The sequence below is a fragment of the Dipodomys ordii genome, unplaced genomic scaffold (genome assembly GCF_000151885.1).
Source record: "Dipodomys ordii isolate 6190 unplaced genomic scaffold, Dord_2.0 Scaffold20, whole genome shotgun sequence".
NCBI classification, from domain to species: domain Eukaryota; kingdom Metazoa; phylum Chordata; class Mammalia; order Rodentia; family Heteromyidae; genus Dipodomys; species Dipodomys ordii.
The window spans coordinates 10551239-10573750 of NW_012267236.1; the positions used below are offsets into that span (position 1 = coordinate 10551239).

At 41.1% G+C, this 22512-nt stretch overlaps 2 protein-coding genes across 6 annotated transcripts in view; one reads left to right on the top strand and one right to left on the bottom strand.

Moving 5' to 3' along the window:
* The window catches only part of LOC105983774 (protein FAM228B-like), a 17263-nt gene extending 6418 nt beyond the window's left edge, over window positions 1-10845 (bottom strand). Inside the window, exons 1-6 of one of the 4 annotated variants that reach the window (XM_013013802.1) lie at window positions 10715-10845; window positions 10068-10198; window positions 6417-6608; window positions 6009-6089; window positions 2852-2939; window positions 2601-2757 (exon numbers count right to left, since the gene is read on the bottom strand). In XM_013013802.1, coding sequence (XP_012869256.1) covers window positions 2601-2757; window positions 2852-2939; window positions 6009-6089; window positions 6417-6608; window positions 10068-10166 — 617 coding nt within the window. In that variant the 5' untranslated portion in view covers window positions 10167-10198; window positions 10715-10845. The other 3 variants (XM_013013803.1, XM_013013804.1, XM_013013805.1) reach the window with 3 other exon arrangements.
* A 238-nt stretch (window positions 10846-11083) lies between these two features.
* On the top strand, window positions 11084-20678 carry Pfn4 (profilin family, member 4). Of its 2 annotated transcripts, XM_013013620.1 has the most exons (5): window positions 11084-11148; window positions 11957-12085; window positions 13572-13709; window positions 16298-16403; window positions 20650-20678. In XM_013013620.1, the coding sequence occupies exons 2-5, from the start codon at window positions 11969-11971 to the stop codon at window positions 20676-20678; spliced, it is 390 nt and encodes a 129-aa protein (XP_012869074.1). In that variant the 5' UTR covers window positions 11084-11148; window positions 11957-11968. The 2 variants fall into 2 exon arrangements, with proteins under 2 accessions (XP_012869074.1, XP_012869075.1); XM_013013621.1 differs by lacking the exon at window positions 11084-11148 and having other exon boundaries at window positions 11937-12085.
* The last annotated feature ends 1834 nt before the right edge of the window (window positions 20679-22512 follow it).

Below are 22512 nucleotides of genomic sequence, written 5' to 3' on the forward strand. Positions count from 1 at the left end.
AAAAAAAAAAAAGATGATGATGTTTTCTATAGTTAGGAACATAAAAAAAGAAGATTTAGCTGCATAAGATGACCAACACAACCCCCTCAATCACAAGGCAACAGTGAAGGTATTTAAGGTCTGTAGTATACCAAAGGTAACAACAGTAATAAAAACACACAAACTCAGATCAACTTCTGATAGATAAGTCCACACTAAAAATACATAACAAAAAAAAGGCATCACTCTCCTTGAGCTGAAGAGCTGAGGGACAGTGCCCAGGCCCAGAGTTCAAGCCCCATGACCGACCAAAAAAAAACAAAAAAAGAAAAGGCATGTCCATTTCTAGAGAAAAAATAGTCTACACAAATCTTCTACCTCAAATGTCCAGCATTCAATCAAAACGTATAGGACATGCAAAAACTAAAACCAAAAAACACCCCACTTAAAATGACCCATGGTCAAAAGATAAAACAATCAATGGAACCAGATTCAGAAATGATCCAAACAGTGGGGCACTGGTGGCTCACGCCTGTAATCCTAGCTACTCAGGAGGCTGAGATCTGAGGATCATGTTCAAAGCCAGCCAGGGCAGGAAAGTCCATGAGACTCTTATCTCCAATAAACCACTAGAAAACTGGAAGTGGCGCTGTGGCTCAAGCAGTAGAGCACTCGTCTTGAGCTGAAGAGCTGAGGGACAGCGCCCAAGCCCAGAGTTCAAGCCCTATGACCAACCAAAAAAAAAAGAAAGAAATGATCCAAACACTGTAACTATCAAATGAGAAACTTCAAATTACTATGGTACATGTGGTTAAAAACATCTAGTGGAAAAGTGGGTAACAGGAATTTTCAGAAAGGATTTTAGAAAAAGCAAAAACTTCATGAAAAAAAGAAAACGGAAATGCTAAAAAGAGAATTCATATCAGTTAACTCCTTTAGTGGGTTCTTGGATAAACAGAACATAGTTGAGGAAAAATCTAGTTAACTTCAAGGTAATTGAAATGCAAGTAGAAAAACAAGAGTGGAGTGGGGGGGGGAAACACTGGGAGAGTGCAAGAGAATAAAGAAATGTACCTTTTTTGGGGGTCAGTCATGGGCAAGGCTACTGCTCTACTACTTTAAGCCCCAGCGCCACTTCCAGTTTTTTGATGGTTAATTGGAAATTAGTCTCATAGACTTTCCTAAAGGGTCTGGCTTTGAACTGCAATCCTCAGATCTCAGCCTCCTGAGTGAGTAGCTAGGATCAGGGGTGAGCCACCAGCACCTAGCAGAAACTTATATATATACACACACACATACATATGTATATATATTTTATTGTTGTTGTTGTTGTTGAACATGGGGCTTGAACTCTGGGCTTGGGCACTGTCCTTCAGCTCTTCAGCTCAAGGCTAGCTCTCTACCACTTGAGCCACTTCTGGTTTTCTGGTGGTTAATTGGAGACAGGAGTCTCACAGACTTTTTTGCCCGGGCTGGCTTTGAACCGCAATCCTCAGATATCAGCCTCCTGAGTAGCTAGGATTACAGGCATCAGCCACCTACGCCTGGCTACAAGAAATGTATTCTTTACCTGACTTACTGTAACTGTAACCCCTCTGTACATCACCTTTATAATAACAATTTTAAAAATTAAAAAAACAGAATTCAATAACGAAGAGCCATAGCACTATGGACATAATTAGTGGTCATACATATAAGTTGGTAGCACAAAAGGAAATAATTCTTTTTCTCCAGAAAGAACATAAAAAATATTTGAAGTGGAAATGTTATAGAATTTCCCAAAGTAATGAAAATTATTTATACTATAAATTTTAGAAAATATTTTCAAAACAAGAAAAGACATAAAACCACAGATACAAAAGTCTCAGGGAAGCCAGGCATCTGTGGCTCACAACTGTAATACTAGCTACTCAGGAGGCTAGATCTGAGGATCATGGTTCAAAGCCAGCCTTGGCAGAAAAGTCCATGAGACTCTTATCTCCAATAAACCATCAGAAAACCAAAAGTGGCACTGTGGCTCAAGTGGTAGAGTGCTAGCCTTGAACTGAAGAGCTGAGGGATAGTGTCCAGACCCAGAGTTCAAGCCCCATGACTGACAAAAAGAAAATCTCAGGGATGCCAGGATTACAGGGCTTATGCCTGTAATCCTAGCTACTCAGGAAGCTGAAACCTGGAAGATCATGGCTCAAAGCCAGCCAGGGCAACAAAGCCTGAAAGACTCAACTTAACCAGCAAAACACTATGCTGAAGGTGTGACTTAAGTGATAGAACATCATCAGGAGCAAGAAAGCTGAACAAGACTAAACAAAGTCCTTAGTTCAAGCACACACACACACACACACACACACACAATCTCTCAAGGAACCCTGATAGAAAGAAAATGAATATAGGCACACCAGACTCTAGCTATTGAAAAGATAAAGAAAAACATATTAACAGTAGCTAAGAAAAAAGAAAATTCACAGAATCAGAACCAAAGGTAACAGTTATACTAGAATTCTCATTGAGAAATTCTTTTAAAAACCACAACTGCAAAAAACTTTGTATTACTGCCTCAAGAAATAATTTTCAAAGTATTCAAAGTCCAAAAGGTTTATAATTTCAATTTTGTTAATCATTACCTGCTCCTTTTACAAAATTCACTTTCTATGTACGTGGTAGGCACTTTAATCCATTTATTTGGAGTCATAAACTGCCTTGAATTTAAAATACTTGGGAATCTGGAAAACAGTTGAGTCTTCTGAAACTCTTTAAATTCGTTCACTGTATATATTTTGCCTGTAGGAAAATTAGTACTCTAAATTAGCACACTAAAATGAAACTGCCATTCCTCTTGGGCTATGAAATTATATAATAATTAGGAACTAAATACCAGTTTCACACTGAAAAAGAATCCTTTTTTCATTATCCTTATTATGTTGTATTTTTTTCAAAGGGTCATTGAATGGTTGCATGATAACCTGTAAGAGAAGTACTTACATCAGGACTGGGTTGCAGATTTGAGAATTAAACATGTTGAATTTATCCTAAGCAGCCCTAATGTGCTCTTGAAGAACTAAGAATGAATTATCCTACAAACCATGTACCTATTTTATAAATTTTATATATTTTATATATATATTTAACACATTAAAAAGAGATGAGGGGGCTGGGAAGGTGGCTCAGCGGTAGAGTGCTTGCCTTGCATGCAAGAGGCCCTGGGTTCGAGTCCTCAGCACCACATAAGCAAAAAGAAAAAAGCCGGAAGTGGCGCTGTGGCTCAAGTGGTAGAGCGCTAGCCTTGAGCTGAAAAGCTGAAGGACAGAGTTCAGGCCCCACAACCGGACCCAAAAAAAAAAAAAAAAAGAGAGAGATGAGGGTACTCTAATAGTCCTCTTAACAAAGCCCTCTAACCAAAAAAGTTAGCTCTTGTTTCAGTGTGGGATCATTCTTCAAAATTTCTCTTACTCATCCTTTCTATCATGTAAGGATATACAAGAGGTACTATGTACTTGAATGGAGCCTCCTCAGACAGCAAATCTACTGACATCTTGATCTTATACTTCCCAGTCTCCAGAGCAGCAAGCAAAATTGTGTTTGTGTGAGTGTGTGTGTGTGTGTGTGCCAGTCCCAGAGCTTGAACTCAGGGCCTAAGTGCTCTCCCTGAGCTTTTGGGCTCAGGCTAGCACTCTACCACTTGAGCCACAGCTCCACTTCTGGGTGTGTGTATGTGTGTGTGTGTGTGTGTGTGTGTGTGTGTTAGTGAGTGAGAAAATTCTCACAGACTTTGCTCTACCACTTGAGCCACAGCTCCACTTCTGTGTGTGTGTGTGTGTGTTTAATGAGTGAGAAAATTCTCACAGACTTTGCTGCCTAGGCTGGCTTTGAACTGAATCCTGAATAGCTTCCTGAATAGCTAGGATTATAGGCATGAGCCTGCTGGGAAGGTGGCTCAGTGGTAGAGCACTTTCCTTGCATGCCTGAGGCCCTGGGTTCGATTCCTCAGCACCAAAAAGAAAAAAGCCGGAAGTGGCGCTGTGGCTCAAGTGGTACAGTGCTAGGAAAAAAAAAAAGAGGAAACTATAGGCATGAGCCATCAGTGCCTGGTACCAATACATTTTTATGTTTCTTATAAGTTTCCCAGTCTAAGGCATTTTGTTAAAGCAGCAGGAATGGACTAAGATATTATCAAAAAGATCTGGTTTCGTATCTCAATTTCACCTCTTACTAGTTATGTTACTACTCAGTGTGCTTAAGACTCTAAATTCTCATTTTAATTCTCACTTATAAAAACTAAACACACACACACCTCAACATAACTCAATTTGAAAAAAATCTGCATAGGACCCCTAACTTTTGTGCAAATGCAGGGATCTTAAAATGTCTATGGTGGCTCACACCTGTAATCCAGGCTACTGAGGAGGCTGAGAGCTGAGGATTGCAGTTCAAAGCCAGCTAGGACAAGAAAGTCTGTGAGATTATCTCCAATTAAACACTATACAACAGGGAGTGGAGTTGTAGCTCAAAGTGGTAGAGCACTAGCCTTGACCAAAAGAGTTTAGGGACAGCGCCCAGGCCCTGAGTTCAAGCCCCATGACCAACAACAACAAAAAATGTCTATGACTCAAGGTAGTTTGATGAGGAGTTTTATTTTGTTTAATATTATCCACTAGTTGCAAAAGTATAGAAAATGTACTCTGGTGTGAATGGGAGTTTATGAAACCTATCTGGAGGACAATTTGACAATATGAATCAAAATAATGAATAACCTCTAATTCAGCAACTCTATTTCTAGCAATCTCAAGGGGAAAAAATTAAGTATCTAGCTACACAGATGTTCATCGTAGTCACTTGTAAGAGTAATACTCAAAAATAGTCTTGGTGCTGTGTATGTGGCTCAAACACTTGTCCAGCAAGCACAAGGCCCTGAGTTCAAACTCCAATGTCATCCCCTCCCTGACACCATTTGATTTTGCTATTCAAAAACCTTGGTATTCAAACTAAAGAATGTGGGCTGGGAAGGTGGCTCAGTGGTAGAGTGTTTGCCTTGCATGCATGAGGCCCTGGGTTCGATTCCTCAGCACCGCATAAGCAAAAAGAAAAAAGCCAGAAGTGGTGCTGTGGGTCAAGTGGTAGAGCACTAGCCTTGAGCTGAAGAGCTGAGGGACAGCACCCAGGCCCAGAGTTCAGGCCCCACGACTGGAACCAAAAAAAAAAAAAAGAATGTGTTGAAAAATGATGAAATGGTAAGGTATAGTATATGATTAGAGAGCCATCAATGTTTTATGTGCTAGTTAGAGCTGGTGACTAACAACCAGGCTTCTCTTGCCTCACCTTGTTACCTTATACAGCTAAAATGGAGATGAAATAAATGAAAAACAAAACAAAATATGCTTATCTTATCATGTGCAAAGAAAAGTCCTAATATTTGCGTAAGCACTTTGCTATCAGTAATAGAAAATCATGTAAAGTTTTAAATTTAATATTTACATTTATTAATAGAGAAGTAACCTGTTAAAATATAGGGGAAGCACATTATAAAATTAATGATATAATCTCATCTTTGTAAAATAAAAATGTGTGTAAACATACACATGCACACATATATACGTATATATGTGTGTATATATATATATGTATATACGTGTGTGTGTGTGTGTGCCTAGGAGGATATACAATATATAGAATATAGAAAATGTTTCTGAGTTAGTTCTGGGATACAGGATTATATGTGGCTTTTTAATTTTCTGTATTTGAAAATCAATTTTTGATCATTTATGTATAATAAAATATATTAATTTTGTAACAAATTTAAAAGTCTATGAAAATTTTAACATTTCCTATTACTCAATCATTGAACAATATTTTCAAATTTTACAAAGATTTAATTTACTTTGGGAGTTTTGCTCCTTCCTAAGATATAACTACTGGGAAGTAGTCTTAAAACATTATTGCATTTATACTAACCATTAAGGGGTAATTCATATACTAAGGATGTTCAAAACAAGAAGACATATACTATCAAAGCTAAAATATGAAATCTACCCTACCTTAAAATAATCCGGATCCTCTTTATTCATATAAAAAGGATCATACTCTTTTGGATCATAATGTTCTATAAATGGACATCCCTATAAGAAAGAAATAAGGTCACATGTAAGAAAGAAATGTACAATTAATTCTGGGCATTATTATGATTCAAAAATCACACAATTCCACTGACGTAGAACAGCTGCATAACAAACATGAAGCCCTAAGTTCAAACACCAGTATTGCCTAGAGAGAGAGAGACAGAAAGAGAGAGACAGAGGGAGAGAGAGAATATCTTGTTTCTAAAGAGTATAAATTGTACATATATGAAGGAGGAAAGGGGAGGTGGTGTGTATAATTAAACAGCATGGAGAAAACACCTATAATTTTTAAACCAACTGGTAAAAGTATCAAAGATCTTTTCCTACCTTTTTATTTACGTGTTTTAAAAAACTACCTATTTCCTGTTGTCTTCTTTTTTCAATATTCTTATGTGAACAAACTTTTTCTATAATTTTCTTCTGTAGAGGATCTGCCACTTGCTCAACCCATTTTTTATATAACATCTCTTTTTTTCTCTTATTTAAGAAGTCATGAAGATGTAAACACTGGTCTAAGTCCTAGAAAACAGTGGTTGAAAAAGACAAATAAAATATATTGTTCTAAAAATTTTCTTAAACTTCATAAGTTTACATTATAACTCATAAAAAAACCCACAAAACAATTCATTAACTAGATCATTTACTTAGCTTCCACTATTTGACATAGAATATATTAGAAACAAGTAGTTTATGGGTAACATGACTACTCTTCCTGGGGAGCCAGGCTTAAAAATAAATTTGCAATATAATGGGCAGAGGGACAATATAGCAATATTGTATATATTTTAACTTAAGACATAGGAGAGAAAAAGCCATTTTCTAGTTAAGAAATTCTGAGATGGGTAGTTCTCAAAAAGTTAAAGGGAATTACTATGTAATTTAAATTAAAAATTTTAGATATATACCTAAAAGAATTAAAAATAGGGACTGAAATTGCTATTTGTACACACGTGTGTTTATTGGCACATTTACAACAGCCACAAGATAGTAACAACCCATAAGTGTCCATAAACAAAGGAACAAAATACAGTATATATATATATATACATATTTATATATATATATATACAATGCAATGTTATTCAGTCATAATAAAAGAATAAAGTAGCTGGGCAACACTGGCTCACACTTGTAATCTTAGTTACTCACAAGGCTGAGATCTGAAGACCAAAGTGCAAAGGCAGACTGGGAAGAATAGTCCAGGAGGCTCTTATCGCCAATAAACCAGCAAAATGTCAAAAGTGGATCTGTGGCTTAGTGATAGAGCACCAGCTTTGAGTAATAAAACCTAAAGGACAGCAACTTGGTCCTGAGTTCAAGCCTCATACCAGCATAGAAAGAGAAGAGAGGAGAACGAGAGGGATGAGAGGGAGAAGAGGGAGAGAAGGAAGAAAAGGAAGGAAAGGAAGGAGGGAGGAGGCAGGAGGGAAGAGAGGGAGGGGAGGAAGGGGTAGGAGGAAGGGAGGGAGGGAGGGAGGGAGGGAGGAAGGAAGGAAGGAAGGAAGGAAGGAAGGAAGGAAGTTAGTTCTTACATATGCTGGAACATGGACAAATTTTGAAAATACTATGACAAAATGAAATAAGCCAAGCAAAAGGATAAATAGTGTAAGGTTCTGCGTATACAGAATATGAACTATCTAAAACAATCAAAATTCATAGAAAATACATCACAAGTTACTAGGGGGTTCCAGTAGAGAGAGAAAAGGAATTATTGCTTAATGAATCCAAAGTTTCAGTTTGGAGTGACACATTTTGGAAATAGTGGGGCTGGCTGCACAATATTGAAAATGTAATTAGTAACACTGAATATTACTCTTAAAATGGCTAATTTCATATTGTACAGCTTTTTCCCATAATGGAAAAAATGATGCTTAAATAATTAAAAATTCATCTATAAAGTGGGAGACATTTGGGCTGATTCTTAAAAAATAACTAGTTTTTAGGGAAGAAAAAGGACAACAGAAAATAACGTGCTAGCGAACTTTTTTTATTAGTTTCTACAATTTTTATAGGGGGTACTACACTCAAAATAAAAAAAATTAATGGAGATGCACTCTGTAGCCAGTTGTTTAATTATATAATGTTCTCTATATAATAGATTGAATAGCTAATTAGTATCTTCTTTAGCTAAGATCTAAAAGAACATAATTAAACTTTGAAAACAAAAATCCTGAAAGCATCCAATTATTAGTACTACCTGGACTTATTATATTTTATGTGACAGACATAACCCTGTAAAGTTCTCTACACATTCAATTGTTCTACTTAAAAATATACCACCAAGTACTTTTTTAAAGAATATTTTCAAGGTGGGAATGTGGCTTACTGGTAGAGTGCTTCCATGCATGAAACCCCGGGTTTGATTCTCTTGAGTATCACAGAAACAGAAAAGGCCAGAAGTGGCACTGTGGCTCATGAGATAGTGTGCTAGCAAAGAAAGCTCAGGGACAGTGCCCAGGCCCTGAGTTCAAGCCCCAGGACTGGCAAAACACACACACACACACTCTCTCTCTCTCTCTCTCATCTTCTTGCTTTTGGTTAAGCTCATTCTAAGGCAAATATTACTCAGTTCACCACCAGTTTGAGTCCCAGAACAAGCTTACCTAGAGTTTGTGGTCATACAAATCATTGTAAAAATCCATTTTTCATATCTGATAAACATTTTGCTTTTATTAGTTAAAACAGACAAAAGCAGGTCCCTATCTGCAGTTTTTTAACTAGGTAGATCAAACTGATCTTCCAATATTATTATTATTATTTTGCCAGTACTAGGGCTTGAACTTGGTGTTGTCCCTTAGGTTTTTTGCTCAAAGCTCTATTTCCAGCTTTTTGCTGGTTAATTGAAAATGAGGCTAACCAGAGGCCAATGGCTCACACCTGTAACCCCACTTACTAAGAAGGCTGAGACCTGAAGCTCTGGCTTCAAAGCCATCACCAGCTTTGCTCCATTCCAGCAAAAAAAGCTAAGGGACAGCCTAGGCCCTGAGTTCAAGCCCTAAGACAATCACAAAAAAAAGGCTCACAGACTTTTTTCACCTGGACTGGCCTCCAGTCACAATACTCAAATCTCAGCTCCTGAGTATCTAGGATTAAAGGCACCAGCCCAGTTATGGGTTATCTGTTAACAGGACAATAGTCTCACTAAAAGCTTAGTGCCACATAAGATAAACATTACACCTAGAAAAAAATGTCACTAGTGTAAAATAATAACAGGTTTTTAAAAGAAGTTGCTGCAGTTGCACTGTTCTTATTCTTTCTTAATGAATTTACCCATCTGTTTTGTTTTTGAAACTGCTTAAACAAAGGTTTAAATATAAAGACTAGATAAAATAAACCCAAGAAATTAATATTTTAGGCATAAACTTACAGGTATACATGAAATGGAAAATCATAATCAAAATGAAAGAACTGTCTCACTAAAATAAAAAGAAACTTGCTCTTAAAAGTGTTTTTAAGCCGGGCACCGTGGCTCATGCCTGTAATTCTAGCTACTCAGGAGGCTGAGATCTGAGGATCGCAGTTCAAAGCCAGCCAGGGCAGGAAAGTCCCGTGGGACGCTTATCTCCAATTAACCACCAGAAAATCCAAAGTGGCGCTGTGGCTCAAGTGGTAGAGCTTTCGCCCTGAACTGAAGAGCTGAGGGCCAGCGCCCAAAAGATCAAGCCCTACGACTGACAAAAAAAAGAAAAAAGAAATTACAGCTTATCAAAATTTGAGTAGTAAGAGCTTCAAGGGAACCTTAGTTTTGTTACTTCTGAACAGATCCACATAATTAATGATTTATGATTCCATCTTAAGAAGCCAGAAAAATGTAAACAGCAAATAGTAAAGCAAAAGGATATCGGAGAATGAAATATATATATGTGTATATATATATGTATATATACACACACACACACACATACTGATCACAAGCCACTTTTCATTGCAAATAGCCAAGCAAGAAACGCAAAATGCCCGACAACTAATCGATTATACCTTCACCAAATCAAGTGGCTCAGGTTCCAACCATTCTTTTGAGCTCCTGAGCTTGGGAAGAGTGCCATTTGCCTGATCATCACGGTCTGCATTTTTCATTGTGGTCGCGAGCAACAGAGCCCCTAGAAAAGCTAAAGAGTAGTAGTCTACTCAGTAATGAGATCTGACGACCACCTTAGTTTGCCTTCCACTTAATAATGCGGACATGGGATGAATTTCGAACGCTAGTGATAACCACGATTTCCCCACAAGGTTTCCCCGCAGGACCCCTGTGGTCTGCAGAGCCGGCTCCTCCAGGCAGGCCTGGAGCCTCTCTGAAGGACCCCTCCCTCTTTCCCCCCCCCCCCCGGCAGAGCGGCTCCAGCCCAGCCTCCGGGCTCCCCATTTGCAGCACATTCCTCACTAGTCGCCAAGGATCGGGGGAGCTGCAACTTCCGGGCCACCGAGGCACAGGCCGAGCCTTAATGAAGGAAGGGTATGGGCTTTGGGCACAAATTCTAAGACTTCACGCTGGGAGAGGTCCAAAGCGGGCCCGGGAGGGAGAGGCTGCCACGAGATCGGCGTTCCGGCTCGGCCGCCCAGGCCTCGTGCGGCCGCGGCCGCCACGCGCCGGCCTCTGGCGCGAACCCCGTGCGCCCTGAGCCCACCCGGGGGCCGCCGGCCACGACCGGTCACGCGAGGTCCCTTCCGCGGCCCCCACGCGAGGTCAGCAGCCTGAGCCCACAGCTGTCCCGCTGCTATGGCGAGGGGGCCCGCGCAAGCCCAAGGCCTCTCCCCGAGCGCGTCACTGCCGACGCGAACGCTGCCGCCCAGCGTCTCGGGGACGCGGCCTCGCGCGCTTTTCCGCTCTGAGGCGACGTGAGCGCGCGGGGCGACGTGAGCGCGCGGGGCTCCCTGCATCTTCGTGACCGGCGGCTATCACAGCCAATCCGGTGGCTTCACCACGTGCGTGAGGGGCGGGGCGGGCGCGCGGAGCTCCTTGGACTCCTGAGCGCGTTGGGTCTCCGGTGCGTGTCCCTGGCGCCCGGGACGTTAGGGTGACGCCATTACTGGATCGCGCTTCCGCTGCGGGGTCCTAAGTGTGAGCTCCAACACTGAATGCGAGAAGCGGGAAGGGACGGGGCGTCTGTTGTATCCCTGCGGTGGGCGAGCGTCCGTAAGGGTGTCTAGAAAAAGACGAGCAACCAGCGTGGCAGGACCTGTGCAGGAAACGTTGGCTCGGTTCCCTGGGAGTGTGCTTGGAACTGCTGGGCGTTGGTCTGCGGCCATCCGTGCACCCTATAACATTTTTAGCTGGGTGGTTCCGCTTCCTCGCTGGTTGGGTGTTGCTGGGGTTTGTTTCTGGGGGGAGGTGGTGGTGTGGTTTCGAGGTGCAGTCTTGGGAACTTCTCTGCCCGCGCTGGCTTCTGAGGAGCCGCGATGACATCCGTGAACCCCTGGTGACTGGCTTGATCCGTGTTTACATCCCAGATCGTTCTTATACGAACAGTTACAGAGATAGAAAACTGATGTTGCAAACTCAACTTCCCAATCCACCATGTGAACTGTCATCTTCCGATGATTCTGCTCTGTGTTGGCAGACTCCAATGTTTAAGGTGCCCACGTGGCTTAGGATGTTTGTGTTCTCATGCCTTTTCAAAGCTAACCGGGGCCTGGCGCCAGTAATTCACGATCGCAGCTTGGGCAGGAAAGTTTGTGAGACTCTTGTCTCCAATAAACTACCTAGAACTGCTGGACATGGAGTTGTCGCTCAGTTGTTTGAATGTCAGCCTTGAGCAAAAGAAGCTCAGAGACAGTGTTTAGGCCCTGGTCAGGCTAGCGCACATGCGAGCACACACACGAAAAAGCTACGGAGAGTGGATGGCTTCAACTGTATTTCCTGTTTTCAGAGCTGAGGGAATATGAGCCACTTGCAGAATTTACTGTTAGATACCCTCCTGGGAACCAAGCACGTGGACAGTGCAGCACTCGTCAAACTCCAGGAGCGGTCCCTATGTGTTGCATCACCAGGATTTACTGTAAGGAAAAAAAAATGAAGATGGCTACTAAGATTTTTTTTTAAGTAGTAAGGGGTTTCAATTCAACCAGTCATAAGTGACTTTTTAAAAAAGTAGCTGTACAAGGGGTTTCATTTCAACACATCTTAAGTACAATGCAGCTTGATCAATGTCACCTATTTTCCATTCTTATCCCTCATCTTTCCCAATGGGACCTATGACTTTTTATGTGCCAGACCTGGGGCTTGAACTCAGTTCCTGGGTGCTGGCCCTGAATCACAAAACCACTTCTGGTTTTCTGGTGGTTATTTGGAGATAAGGGTCTCACAGACTTTCCTTCCTGGGCTGGCCTTGAACTGCATCCTCAGATCTCAACCTCCTGAGTAACTAGGATTGCAGGCATGAACCACTGACACCCTGTTGAATAAGTTTCTTCTCTATCACAAAGTAGTTATCATTTTGGTAGAAAAGTAACCCCAAGGTGGACATAAACTCTTAAGCCAACATTTTTGAGTAAACTAGCTATCTTATCTTGGAAACGGGTCAGGGATGGGGGCCAGGGCCACTGTTCTGTGCATGCCTCTGCCTCTGCCTAAGTGACCGTTGCCACTTGAGCATTCCCTAGCATGATGCCTCTGTGTGTAGCCAAGTGTGCCTTCAGCCTTGCTTAGGAAAATCAGTGGTCTCCAACAGACTGTTCAAATACAATTTTATGTATGAATACTGAAATTTAAATTTCATATAATTGTCACATGTCACAATATAGTACTCTTTATTTTTTTTCCTCAATCTTTTAAAAATGTGAAAGAAGTCAAGAAAATTATAAAAGGCAGCTGGGTGCTGCTGGCTACTCAGGAGCCTGAGATCTGAGGATCATTGTTCAAAGGCAGCCTTGGAAGACAAATCCAAAAAACTCAACTCCAATTAAACCAGCAAAAAGCCAGAAGTGGAGATGGAGCTCAAGTGGTAGAACAACAACCTTGAGCAAAAAAACCAAGTGAGAGTATGAGGCCCTAAGTTGAAGCTCCATTACTAGCCCTCCCCACCAAAAAATTGTAAAAAAGGGCCAAGTGCTTGTGGCTTATATCTATAATCCTAGCTACTCAGGAGGCTAGGATCTGAGGATTACAGTTCAAAGCCAGCCCAAGCAGGAACGTCTGTGAGGCTCTTATCTCAAGTTAATCACCAGAAAACCAGAAGTGACACTGTGGCTCAAAGTGGTAGAGCACTATCCTTGAGCTGAAGAGCTCAGGGACAGCACCCAGGCCTGGAGTTCAAACCCCATGACTGACAGAAAAAAAAAATTTTTTTAAGGGAGCTGGAGACCTGTGTCAATATCTACCTAGCAAGCAGAAGGTCTTGAGTTCAACCTCCAGTATGGCAAAATATAAAATAAATGCGAAAAATATTCCTACTTTTCAGGCCATTAAGAACAGTCAGTTGACCAAATTTGACTGGCCAATGACCACAGCTTTCTGACTTCTGGTCTATTTAATCTCTTCTATAGCTAATGCCAGCTGACATCCAAACACTTGTGAATGGATTCGCCAAAAACCCTTTGCAAATCAGAAGAGAAGGGTTGTATTTCAAAGAAACAGATTACAAATGTGTTCGGTCAGATGACACTTCGCTTTATGCCAAGACTGTGAGTGTTCAAGATTTGAAGGCAGCTTCTTATTTTCTTTGCCCCTCCTAATCCTCTCTGTAAAACAAAACAAGCTCCTTACTACCTTAAGACAATAATAAACTGGTGGCGTTTCTAAAAGTACTTTCAGAAAGCCTAGGTGGGACAAATATTCATTCTTGAATCTGTTAACTGTTTTATTGTTAGAAGTCCATCCTTAGAAGTGGAGCTGGGGGTGGGGGAGATGGGAGGGCAGGGATGGTAAGGGGAAACAAAGGCGGAAGCAACAATTCTTGATAAGAAATGTACTCATTACCTTGCTCATGTAATAGGAACCCCTCTGTATGGTATTTTCATACTAAAAAAAAACTTAATAAAAAACAAAAAAAGAAATGGAGTTGGTACTCAAGTGGTCATGCACCGTCCTTGAGTGCAAAAGCCAAAAAGCCAGGGGAAAACATGAGACCCTGAGTTCAATCACAATACTTATGGCTCAAGAAAAAAAGAAAAACGAAAGAAATTTTATTAGTCCATTCTTCCTCCTCTATTTCCTCCTCTTAACAAAACAGAAACAGGGATAGGAATGTGGCTTAGTGGTAGAGTGCCCTAGCATACATGAAGCCCTGGGTTCAATTCCTCAGTACCATATAAACAGAAAAAACTGAAAGTGGCGCTGTGGCTCTAGTGGTGGAGCACTAGCCTTGAGCAAAAGAAGCTCAGGGACAGTGCCAGGCCCTGAGTTCAAGCCCCAAGACTGGCAAAACAAAAAACAAACAGCAAAATAAAGGAAACAGAAGGCACTCTACAAAGGGAAATATCTCATTACCTGAATCATGTAATTATAATCCTTGTATATATCACCTTTATAATAACAATAAAGTAAATTAACCGAAGAAAATTTTGTAACTGTAACATAAATTAGCTTCCTGACCAGTTGCTCTCTTGACAAGAAATTTTCTGATAATTTCAAAGGATGGAAAACATGTGTCTAAATAATAAAACCCTGTCATTCCACTCCCCCTTCCAAAAAAAAAAAAAAAAAAGCAATCTAGGTTGACTATTAGCAGAAATGCTTAGCACCAGAAGTTTTTCAAATTTAGATTTTTTTTTTTTTTGCCAGTCATGGGGCTGAACTCTGGGCCTCGGCACTGTCCCTCAGCTCTTCAGCTCAAGGCTAGTGCTCTACCACTTGAGCCACAGTGCCACTTATGGCTTTTTTTTTCTTTTTGCTCATGTGGTGCTGAGGAATCGAACCCAGGGCCTCATGCATGAAAGGCAAGCACTCTACCACTGAGCCACCTTCCCAGCCCCTCAAATTTAGATTTTTTTAATGTTTAGAAATACGTAGATATATCTTGGGAATGGTATCCAAGTCTAATAAAATTCATGTATGTTTTATGTACATCCCATAAACAGACTAAAATTGATTTTATATGATTTTTAACATGATTGCATTTTTACTGTGACATGTCATATGAGATCAGGTATAGAAACTTCAATTTTGGAATATTGATGCTCAAGTATTTTTGGATTTTGGATCATTACAGATTTTTAAAATTATGGGGTTAGCAATTCTCGGTGCATCATTTCTGTACTTTAAGTGGCTGTGGTTTTCTATCACCTATAAGGAATGCAGGAGAGAAAATTCATTCATTAGATGCACTTTCTATGGATTAGACACACTTCACATTATAAACTAGTCTTACTTTATAGATGAGGAAAGTGAGGCTTAAGAAGGTTAAATAAGGGGCTGGGAAGGTGGCTCAGTGGTAGAGTGCTTGCCTTGCATGCATGAGGCCCTGGGTTCGACTCCTCAGCACCACATAAGCAAAAAGAAAAAAGCCGGAAGTGGCGCTGTGGCTCAAGTGGTAGAGCGCTCGCCTTGAGCTGAAGAGCTGAGGGACAGCACCCAGGCCCAGAGTTCAAGCCCTGCAACCAACAACAACAACAACAAAAGAATTAATTACACTATGGGGCTGGGAAGGTGGCTCAGTGGTAGAGCGCTTGCCTTGCATGCATGAGGCCCTGGGTTCGCAGAAAAAGCCGGAAGTGGCGCTGTGGCTCAAGTGGTAGAGCGCTCGCCTTGAGCTGAAGAGCTGAGGGACAGCGCCCAGGCCCAGAGTTCAGGCCCCCACAACCGGACTCCAAAAAAAAGAAGGTTAAATAAAACCACAGTGGCACACACCTGCAATCCTAGCCCTTGGGAAGCTGAGTCAGGAAAATGTTGAGGCCAGTCTGTACTCCATAGAAAGTTCAAGATCAGTTTTGGTTAGGTAGTAAGACAAATGGTTAAATAACTGTTTCACGGTCATACCACAGAAAATGATGGTGCTCAGTTTCAGGCCCAGAGCTGTCCAATTCCAAGATCTATGATCTTTTAGGCTGGGGAAATACCGCAGTTAATTTGAAAACTTTTCAAAATACATATGCTGTTTTTAGAAAAAGTTGAAACCTTTTCATAAAAGACACTAAATTATGAGGAAGGAGTAGAGAGTTCAAAAACAAATATGTAGAAGTTAGGAAAGGGAAAAAAAAAATGGTTGGAAGGGGAACTACTGGTCACGCAGTGAGAACCAAAGGCAGGGTCTTCTATTTTATTCTTCCTCCAGGAAAACAAAGGTGTCATTGTTGTGAAGACGCATTTGTATCTTCTGGTGGCCACTTATACTTCAGGCATGTATCCCAGTGTCTGTGTGGAAGCCACAGAGAAGCTGGGTAAGTTGGCTTTCTAATTTCTACCTTAGTTAGGTCTTTTCATTTCCGGTGACAGAGAACTAACCAGGTCGGAGAGAAAGGGATTTATTATTAACGTAACACTAGAAGGACAGGGTGTAGCTAAGCCACAATGATAGCAGATGCCAGGGACAGGACTCTTACCTTGACTCATCCCTCTTTAGATCACCTTTATAATAACAATAAAGTAAATTAACTTAAGAAAACTTGTATAGGGCTGAGAATGTGACTTAGTAATAGAGTGCTTGCCTAACATGCATGAAGCCCTGGGTTCAATTCCACACCACTACATAAACAGAAAAAGCCAGAAGTGGCACTATGGCTCAAGTTGCAGAGTGCTAGCCTTGAGCAAAAGAAATTCAGGGACAGTGCCCAGTTTAAGACCCAGAACTGGCAAACAAACAAAAAAACCTCTTATCTAGTCTCATAAATTATCAAAAAGCCAGAAGTTGAATTGTGGCTCAAGTCCTGAGTTCAAGCCCCAGGATTAGGGGAAAAAATGTATATACATAACATAAATTTGCTTCCTGACCAGTTGCCCTCTTGACAAGAAATTTTCTGATAATTTCAAAGAATGGAAAACATGGCTAAATAAGAATAAAACCCTGTTATTCCACCTCCCCCCCCCACCAAAAAAAAAAAGCAACTTCATTTCCTGGCTGGCAGCCTGTCTAAGCCTACTATCTTGTCCCTTCATTTCTCTTAGGACTCTGACTTGACAAGTTTTGGATCATATGGTTTAACCCTATATCAGTTAGCTATGTGATTGAGGGGAGAATGGCAGTAGAGAGTAGAGAGTAAGAGAATTAAAAAGCAGAAATGTTGGTGGGTGCTAGTTGCTCATGCCTATAATTCTGGTTACTCAAGTGGCTGAGATCTAAGGATAGCAGTTTAAAGTCAGCCTGGGCAGGAAAGTCCCTGTGAGACTCTTATCACCAGTTAACCCAGAAAACTGGAAGTGGCACTGTGGCTCAAAGTGGTAGAGCTCTAGCTTTGAGCAAAAGAGCTCAGGGACAGCACCCAGGCCCTGAGTTCAAGCCTAAGAAGAAAAAGAAGGAGAAGTGGGGGAGGGAAGAAGAGGGGGAGGAGGAAGAAATGACTTTTGGGAGCCTACCCCTGTCTTAGGTAAAAATAAACTACTGAAAGTAAGACAGCTGGTATATATTGTATACTTTTATGGTTGTGCATTTTTGAATAAAGATCTAATAGTAGTCTGGTATGTGCACCCACCTATAATTCCAGCACTTGATAGGCTTAGACAAGAGGATTAACATGTTTGAAGACCTAGCCAGACCAGCATAGCAAGACCCTTTCTCAAAAAAAAAACAAAAACTAATATGAAAGTCTAGCACAGTAAAACTGATAAATTGCTTTTGTGTTTTACTTTTTTTGGTGACTTATGCCTGTAATCTTAGCTACTCGGGAGGCTGAGATCTGAAGATTGTGTGGTTCGAAGCCAGCCGGGGCATCAAAGTCTGTAAGACCCTTATCTCCCATTAACAACCAGAACCAAAAAGACAGAAGTGCAGCTGTGGCTCAAGTGAGACAGCTCTAGCCTTGAGCACCAAAGTTTAGGGACAGCACCCAGACTCTGAGTTCAAGCCCCAGAACTGGCATGGAAAAACAAACAAGCAAACAAAAAACCTTTAAATAGTAAATCGGAAAAGTATGCTTTGTCACATCTCAAACACAAATCATGTTAACCTTTTAAATTCTAAGTCCTCAGTTTAAAACGAAGAAACTTAAGCACATTTTGTGGCCTATTCTTAGAAAAACTGTAGAATTATCAAACAATGATCATTTTCTTATGACCTACTATAAATTCAAGCAGAGCAATAGGCTAAATTCTCCACAAATTCAACCGAATGATCTAGTTTCTTCATGTAGGAGTTGCCTCATTCTGTATATGAATACATATGCTTAGCAACTGGGCTCTGTGTTTGGCTTGATACAGTTTTGGATTGAGATAGATATTTCATTGGTTTGATATTCATTTTCTTGAGAATTTCTTCCTAGGGCCTTACTGCCAAAACTATCACATAGATCAATGGGAAAAACATGATTCATTTTGTCAAATCTTGTTTTTCAGTTAACTTTTAAAATCAATGAGTCTGCTTCTTTTGACATTTAATTTATCTCTAGTTTTCCCCCATCATTTCCATCTATCATGATTGCAGCAGAAGAAAGCAAATTAAGCAATATCTAGCAAGGAATAAAGGAGAATTGCTGGCAAGTGAAGTATCACCCTTCAAAGTTTTCTTATTAATAGCATGTTAAAAAATGAAGTGCTGCAGGGCACTGGTGGTTCATGCCTGTAATCCTAACTAATCAGGAGTCTGAGATCTGAGGATCACAGTTCAAAGCCAGCCCGGGCAGGAAAGTCCATGAGACTCCTATCTCCAATTAAATCACAGAAAAGGTTGAAAGCAGCACTGTGGCTCAAGTGGTAGAGTGCTGGCCTTGAGCGAAAGGAGCTCAGGACATTGCCTAGGCTCAGAGTTCAAGCCTCACGACCAACAACAACAACAAAAAATTTTTAATGAAGTACGACTTGATACCAGAGGCTCACACACATAACCCTAGCTACTCAGAAAACTGAGATCTGGTAAGGTTGTTTAATGTCTCTCTCTTTTCTTTTTTTTAATCTACCAGAAAAGCCAGAAGTGGAGCTGTGGCTCAAGTGGTAAAGCACTAGCCTTGAGCACAAAAGCTCAAGGACAGTGCCTAGGCCCTGAATTAAAGTCGCAGGAGTGGTATCAGAAAAAAAAGGGAGGGAGAGCTGGGACTGTGTCTTAGTGATAGAGTGCTTACCTAGCATGCGTGAAGCCCTGGGTTCAAGTCCTCATTACCACATAAACAGAAAAAGCCAGAAGTGGCGCTGGGGCTCAAAGTGGTAGATTGCTAGGCTTGAATGAAAGAGCTCAGGTACAGAGCCTAGGCCCTGAGTTCAAGCCCCCTGACTGGTCAAAAAGAAAAAAAAGTGCTGTTTTATATCTAGATAATGGAATATACATGGACAAGATGTTTCTATTGTTTCCAAAACCCCCTCCCACCTTGTTTCCTGCACCAGCCACATCCTTAATTCTCTGTGCATAGAGAACCAATGCATTCTCCTGAACAGCTCAAATACCTGCACAGTGGCAGTTACTGTGCAGAAAAATAGACTGACAAGAACCCAAGGGACACTCAGAAATGTAGAACTCCAATTCATTATGAAGGTGGGCCCTACAGAGTTACTACTCCAAAGTCTGAGCCCAGAGTCGCAGCTCACAGGGATTTTACAGCTTCTTTATAAAGGCTGAAGAATGTCATCTGTGCTGGGCCAGTTTGTGCTGTTTTAGTTTAGCCCCCTATCTCTAGTGATTTTCCATTTCATTCCCACTAAGAAATAAATTTAATTGAGGTTTGTACTGTTATGCCAAGATCGCAGGACCCCCACCAAGAAGACCTCCAAGAGTCAGACTCTACAGCTGTTTTATTTAAACGGGCTGCAGCTCGGGCCTAGTCCCATACTCCGATACAGCGGACGGAGCCCAGGAGGAGAGCCCCGAGCTAAGGATTTGCAGGTCTTATAAGGGCACACAACCAGGTGGTTTAGCACCACGTGTTGCTCTACTCTAAAACAAGCAACAAATGGTCACTGCCTCAAATACTCTAACCTTTCAGTACTATATCTATTTTGCCAACTAGATGATGAACGCTATGAAGGCAAGAACTGTGTTCTATCTAGTCATCCTTGTAGCTGCAGTACCTAGCACACACCATGTTTTCCGTCATATATGGAAGCTATATTTAGCTTGTAAATTTATAAGCAAATCTTTTGGGTGTTACACAAGTGTATACAATGTATTAACTGAAATATTGTAGATTCAAAGGAGAACTCAAATAGTGTAATTCCTTAGAAAGGCAAAGTCAACAGAATAAGCACCAAGTTCAACAGAATAAGCACCAAGAAGTAGGTACTTGAAAGGGGTGGAGTAAGTCAGGGGAGAGGGGTAGATGAAAGAAGAAGAGAAGGGGAGAACACAGGAATTCAATGTGCATCCTACAAAACTAAGAAAGGTGAAGGAAGGGGTGATTTGGGAGGGGTGAGTGAGAATGTTGAAAGGGGTGACATTGATCAAGATGCACTGTGTTCGTAAGTATTCATAATACGTGAATACATGAATGATCAAATTAAACTGTACTCAATTTTACTAATTAATAACTAAGCTGCATTTTCTTTCAGGAGAATATCTAAGAAAAAAAGGAAATTAAATCATCAGAGGACTATGTAAGACAACAGTATTGTTTTAGAAGAAAAGCATAGGTCCTAAAGGGAAAAAAAAGTAGCATTTTGTGGCTAAAAACACTAAGCAGGAGATTAAAAAAGAAGGATGAGTTAAGGGAGTAATGTTTTTATTTCAAGAGACTGTTATCTCTAATTAGAATTATCTGACCATTTTTGCTTGTTCAGTGTTGGTCAATGACACAGAATGTAAGACTGCTGGATGCATGTCTGCTGGAAACCTCACCTCATGAGGCTCTTGTACTTCTACACATCTTGCCGGACATGACAAGAATGCAGGCCCTAACTGCTCTGTCCAGGCTCCTTCTCAAGGTCATGTTACAGTAAGCAATCTTTAAAAATGAAGTATAGGAAGTGGAGCTGTGGCTCAAAGTGGTGGAGCACTACTAGCCTTGAGCGAAAAAGCTCAAGGACAGCACTCAGGCCCTGAGATCAAGTCCCATGACCAACAAAAAGAAAAAGAGAAGAAAAAGAAAGAGAGAGAGAGAAAGAAAGAAAAAGAAAGAGAGCATGTCTCCTTCCAGGACAAAGAGCAAATTTGCTTACTGCTTATATGAAGGAAACAGGGTCCCTGAGCTCCATGTTCCTCAGCCATCTGTTCCACATCCCTCATAGAGGACTTGGAAGGAAGAAGAATCCATTCGAGGGCCAATAATGGACACCTAGTCAAAGAATTTCACATTCCATATGCAAACATCTAGTAAGGTTGAACATCAAAGCCTTTCAGCATCGGAGTCAACATATCTTAGTAAGGTATAATGGCCAGTAAACGTAATCTTTCCTAGAAAGGGCTCACTTCTTGGTTATTTCCAGAACAATAAAAAAAAAAAAAGAAATCATAGAACCTACTTTGAAATTTTTGGATTTCACCCTGACCATTCCTGGACATTCTTTCCCCAGGCCACCAGGGTTAATATACCCTTCAGGTATTCTTAGGGAGAGAAAGGCTGAGACCACTGGCTAAGAGAAAACAGGAAATTCAAACTTAATTCTAGTTTGGCGAGATTGGACTTGCATGGTCCTGGATTATAAGTATGATAACCATTAGTTAAGTACACTGCTGTCCAAGACCCTCTACAGTGTACTTATACAGACCAAGGGGGAAAGTAGAATGTCTCTGCAAGTTCCACCCCAGAAGACCACACGTTCACCAAGTCACATTCAGCAAAGTTTATTGTCAGCAAGCTGACAGGCTGAGCCTCTCAGGTAGGGACAGCACCTATCTTTGTGCAAGGGGGTATCTTTATAGAGCTAGGGATCTGGGGATGGGGAATTCAACTAGGGATGTGGGGGGGGCACACCCTGCGGTCAGAGTTAGAAACTAAAGATAATGCTTGATTCCAGGAGTGGGTGAGGGCTATAATTTATGGTTGCAGCTGAACGGGGCAGAAAGTTACTTCAAGGGGGGCTTGTTGTTACCATTTATGGTTGTAGCTGTCCATTCAAGACATTGCTTCCAGGGGAAAGCTGCGATATCGGTTGCAGCTGCCAGCTCCAAGAGACCCTGTGTCAGCTAATTTCAGGAAGAGGCCATTTTTTATTACAAGGCCAGAGATGGAGTGTCTTCTGAGATGGAGGAGATCAGGATAAGTCTCTAACTTTTTTTTTAATTTAATTTTATTTTATTTGTGAACATACTGTACAGAGGGGTTACAATTGCATGGGCAGGATAATGCGTACATTTCTTACCAAGCATTGCAGCCTCTTCCTTTGTTTACCCTTCACATCACTTCCCAGCCCCCCCCCTCCCCCCCAATCCCAATCCTTCTCCTTCTCCTTCCCCCGCCCCCCCCACCGACGTTG

Bases quoted from the DNA above. Each gene is read 5' to 3' on its own strand.
- Pfn4 (XM_013013620.1), top strand. From the start codon at position 11,969: ATGAGCCACTTGCAGAATTTACTGTTAGATACCCTCCTGGGAACCAAG. The intron at 12,086-13,571 runs GTAAGGAAAAAA...TCTCTTCTATAG, and splicing joins TTGCATCACCAGGATTTACT to CTAATGCCAGCTGACATCCA. The intron at 13,710-16,297 runs GTGAGTGTTCAA...TTCTTCCTCCAG, and splicing joins CTTCGCTTTATGCCAAGACT to GAAAACAAAGGTGTCATTGT.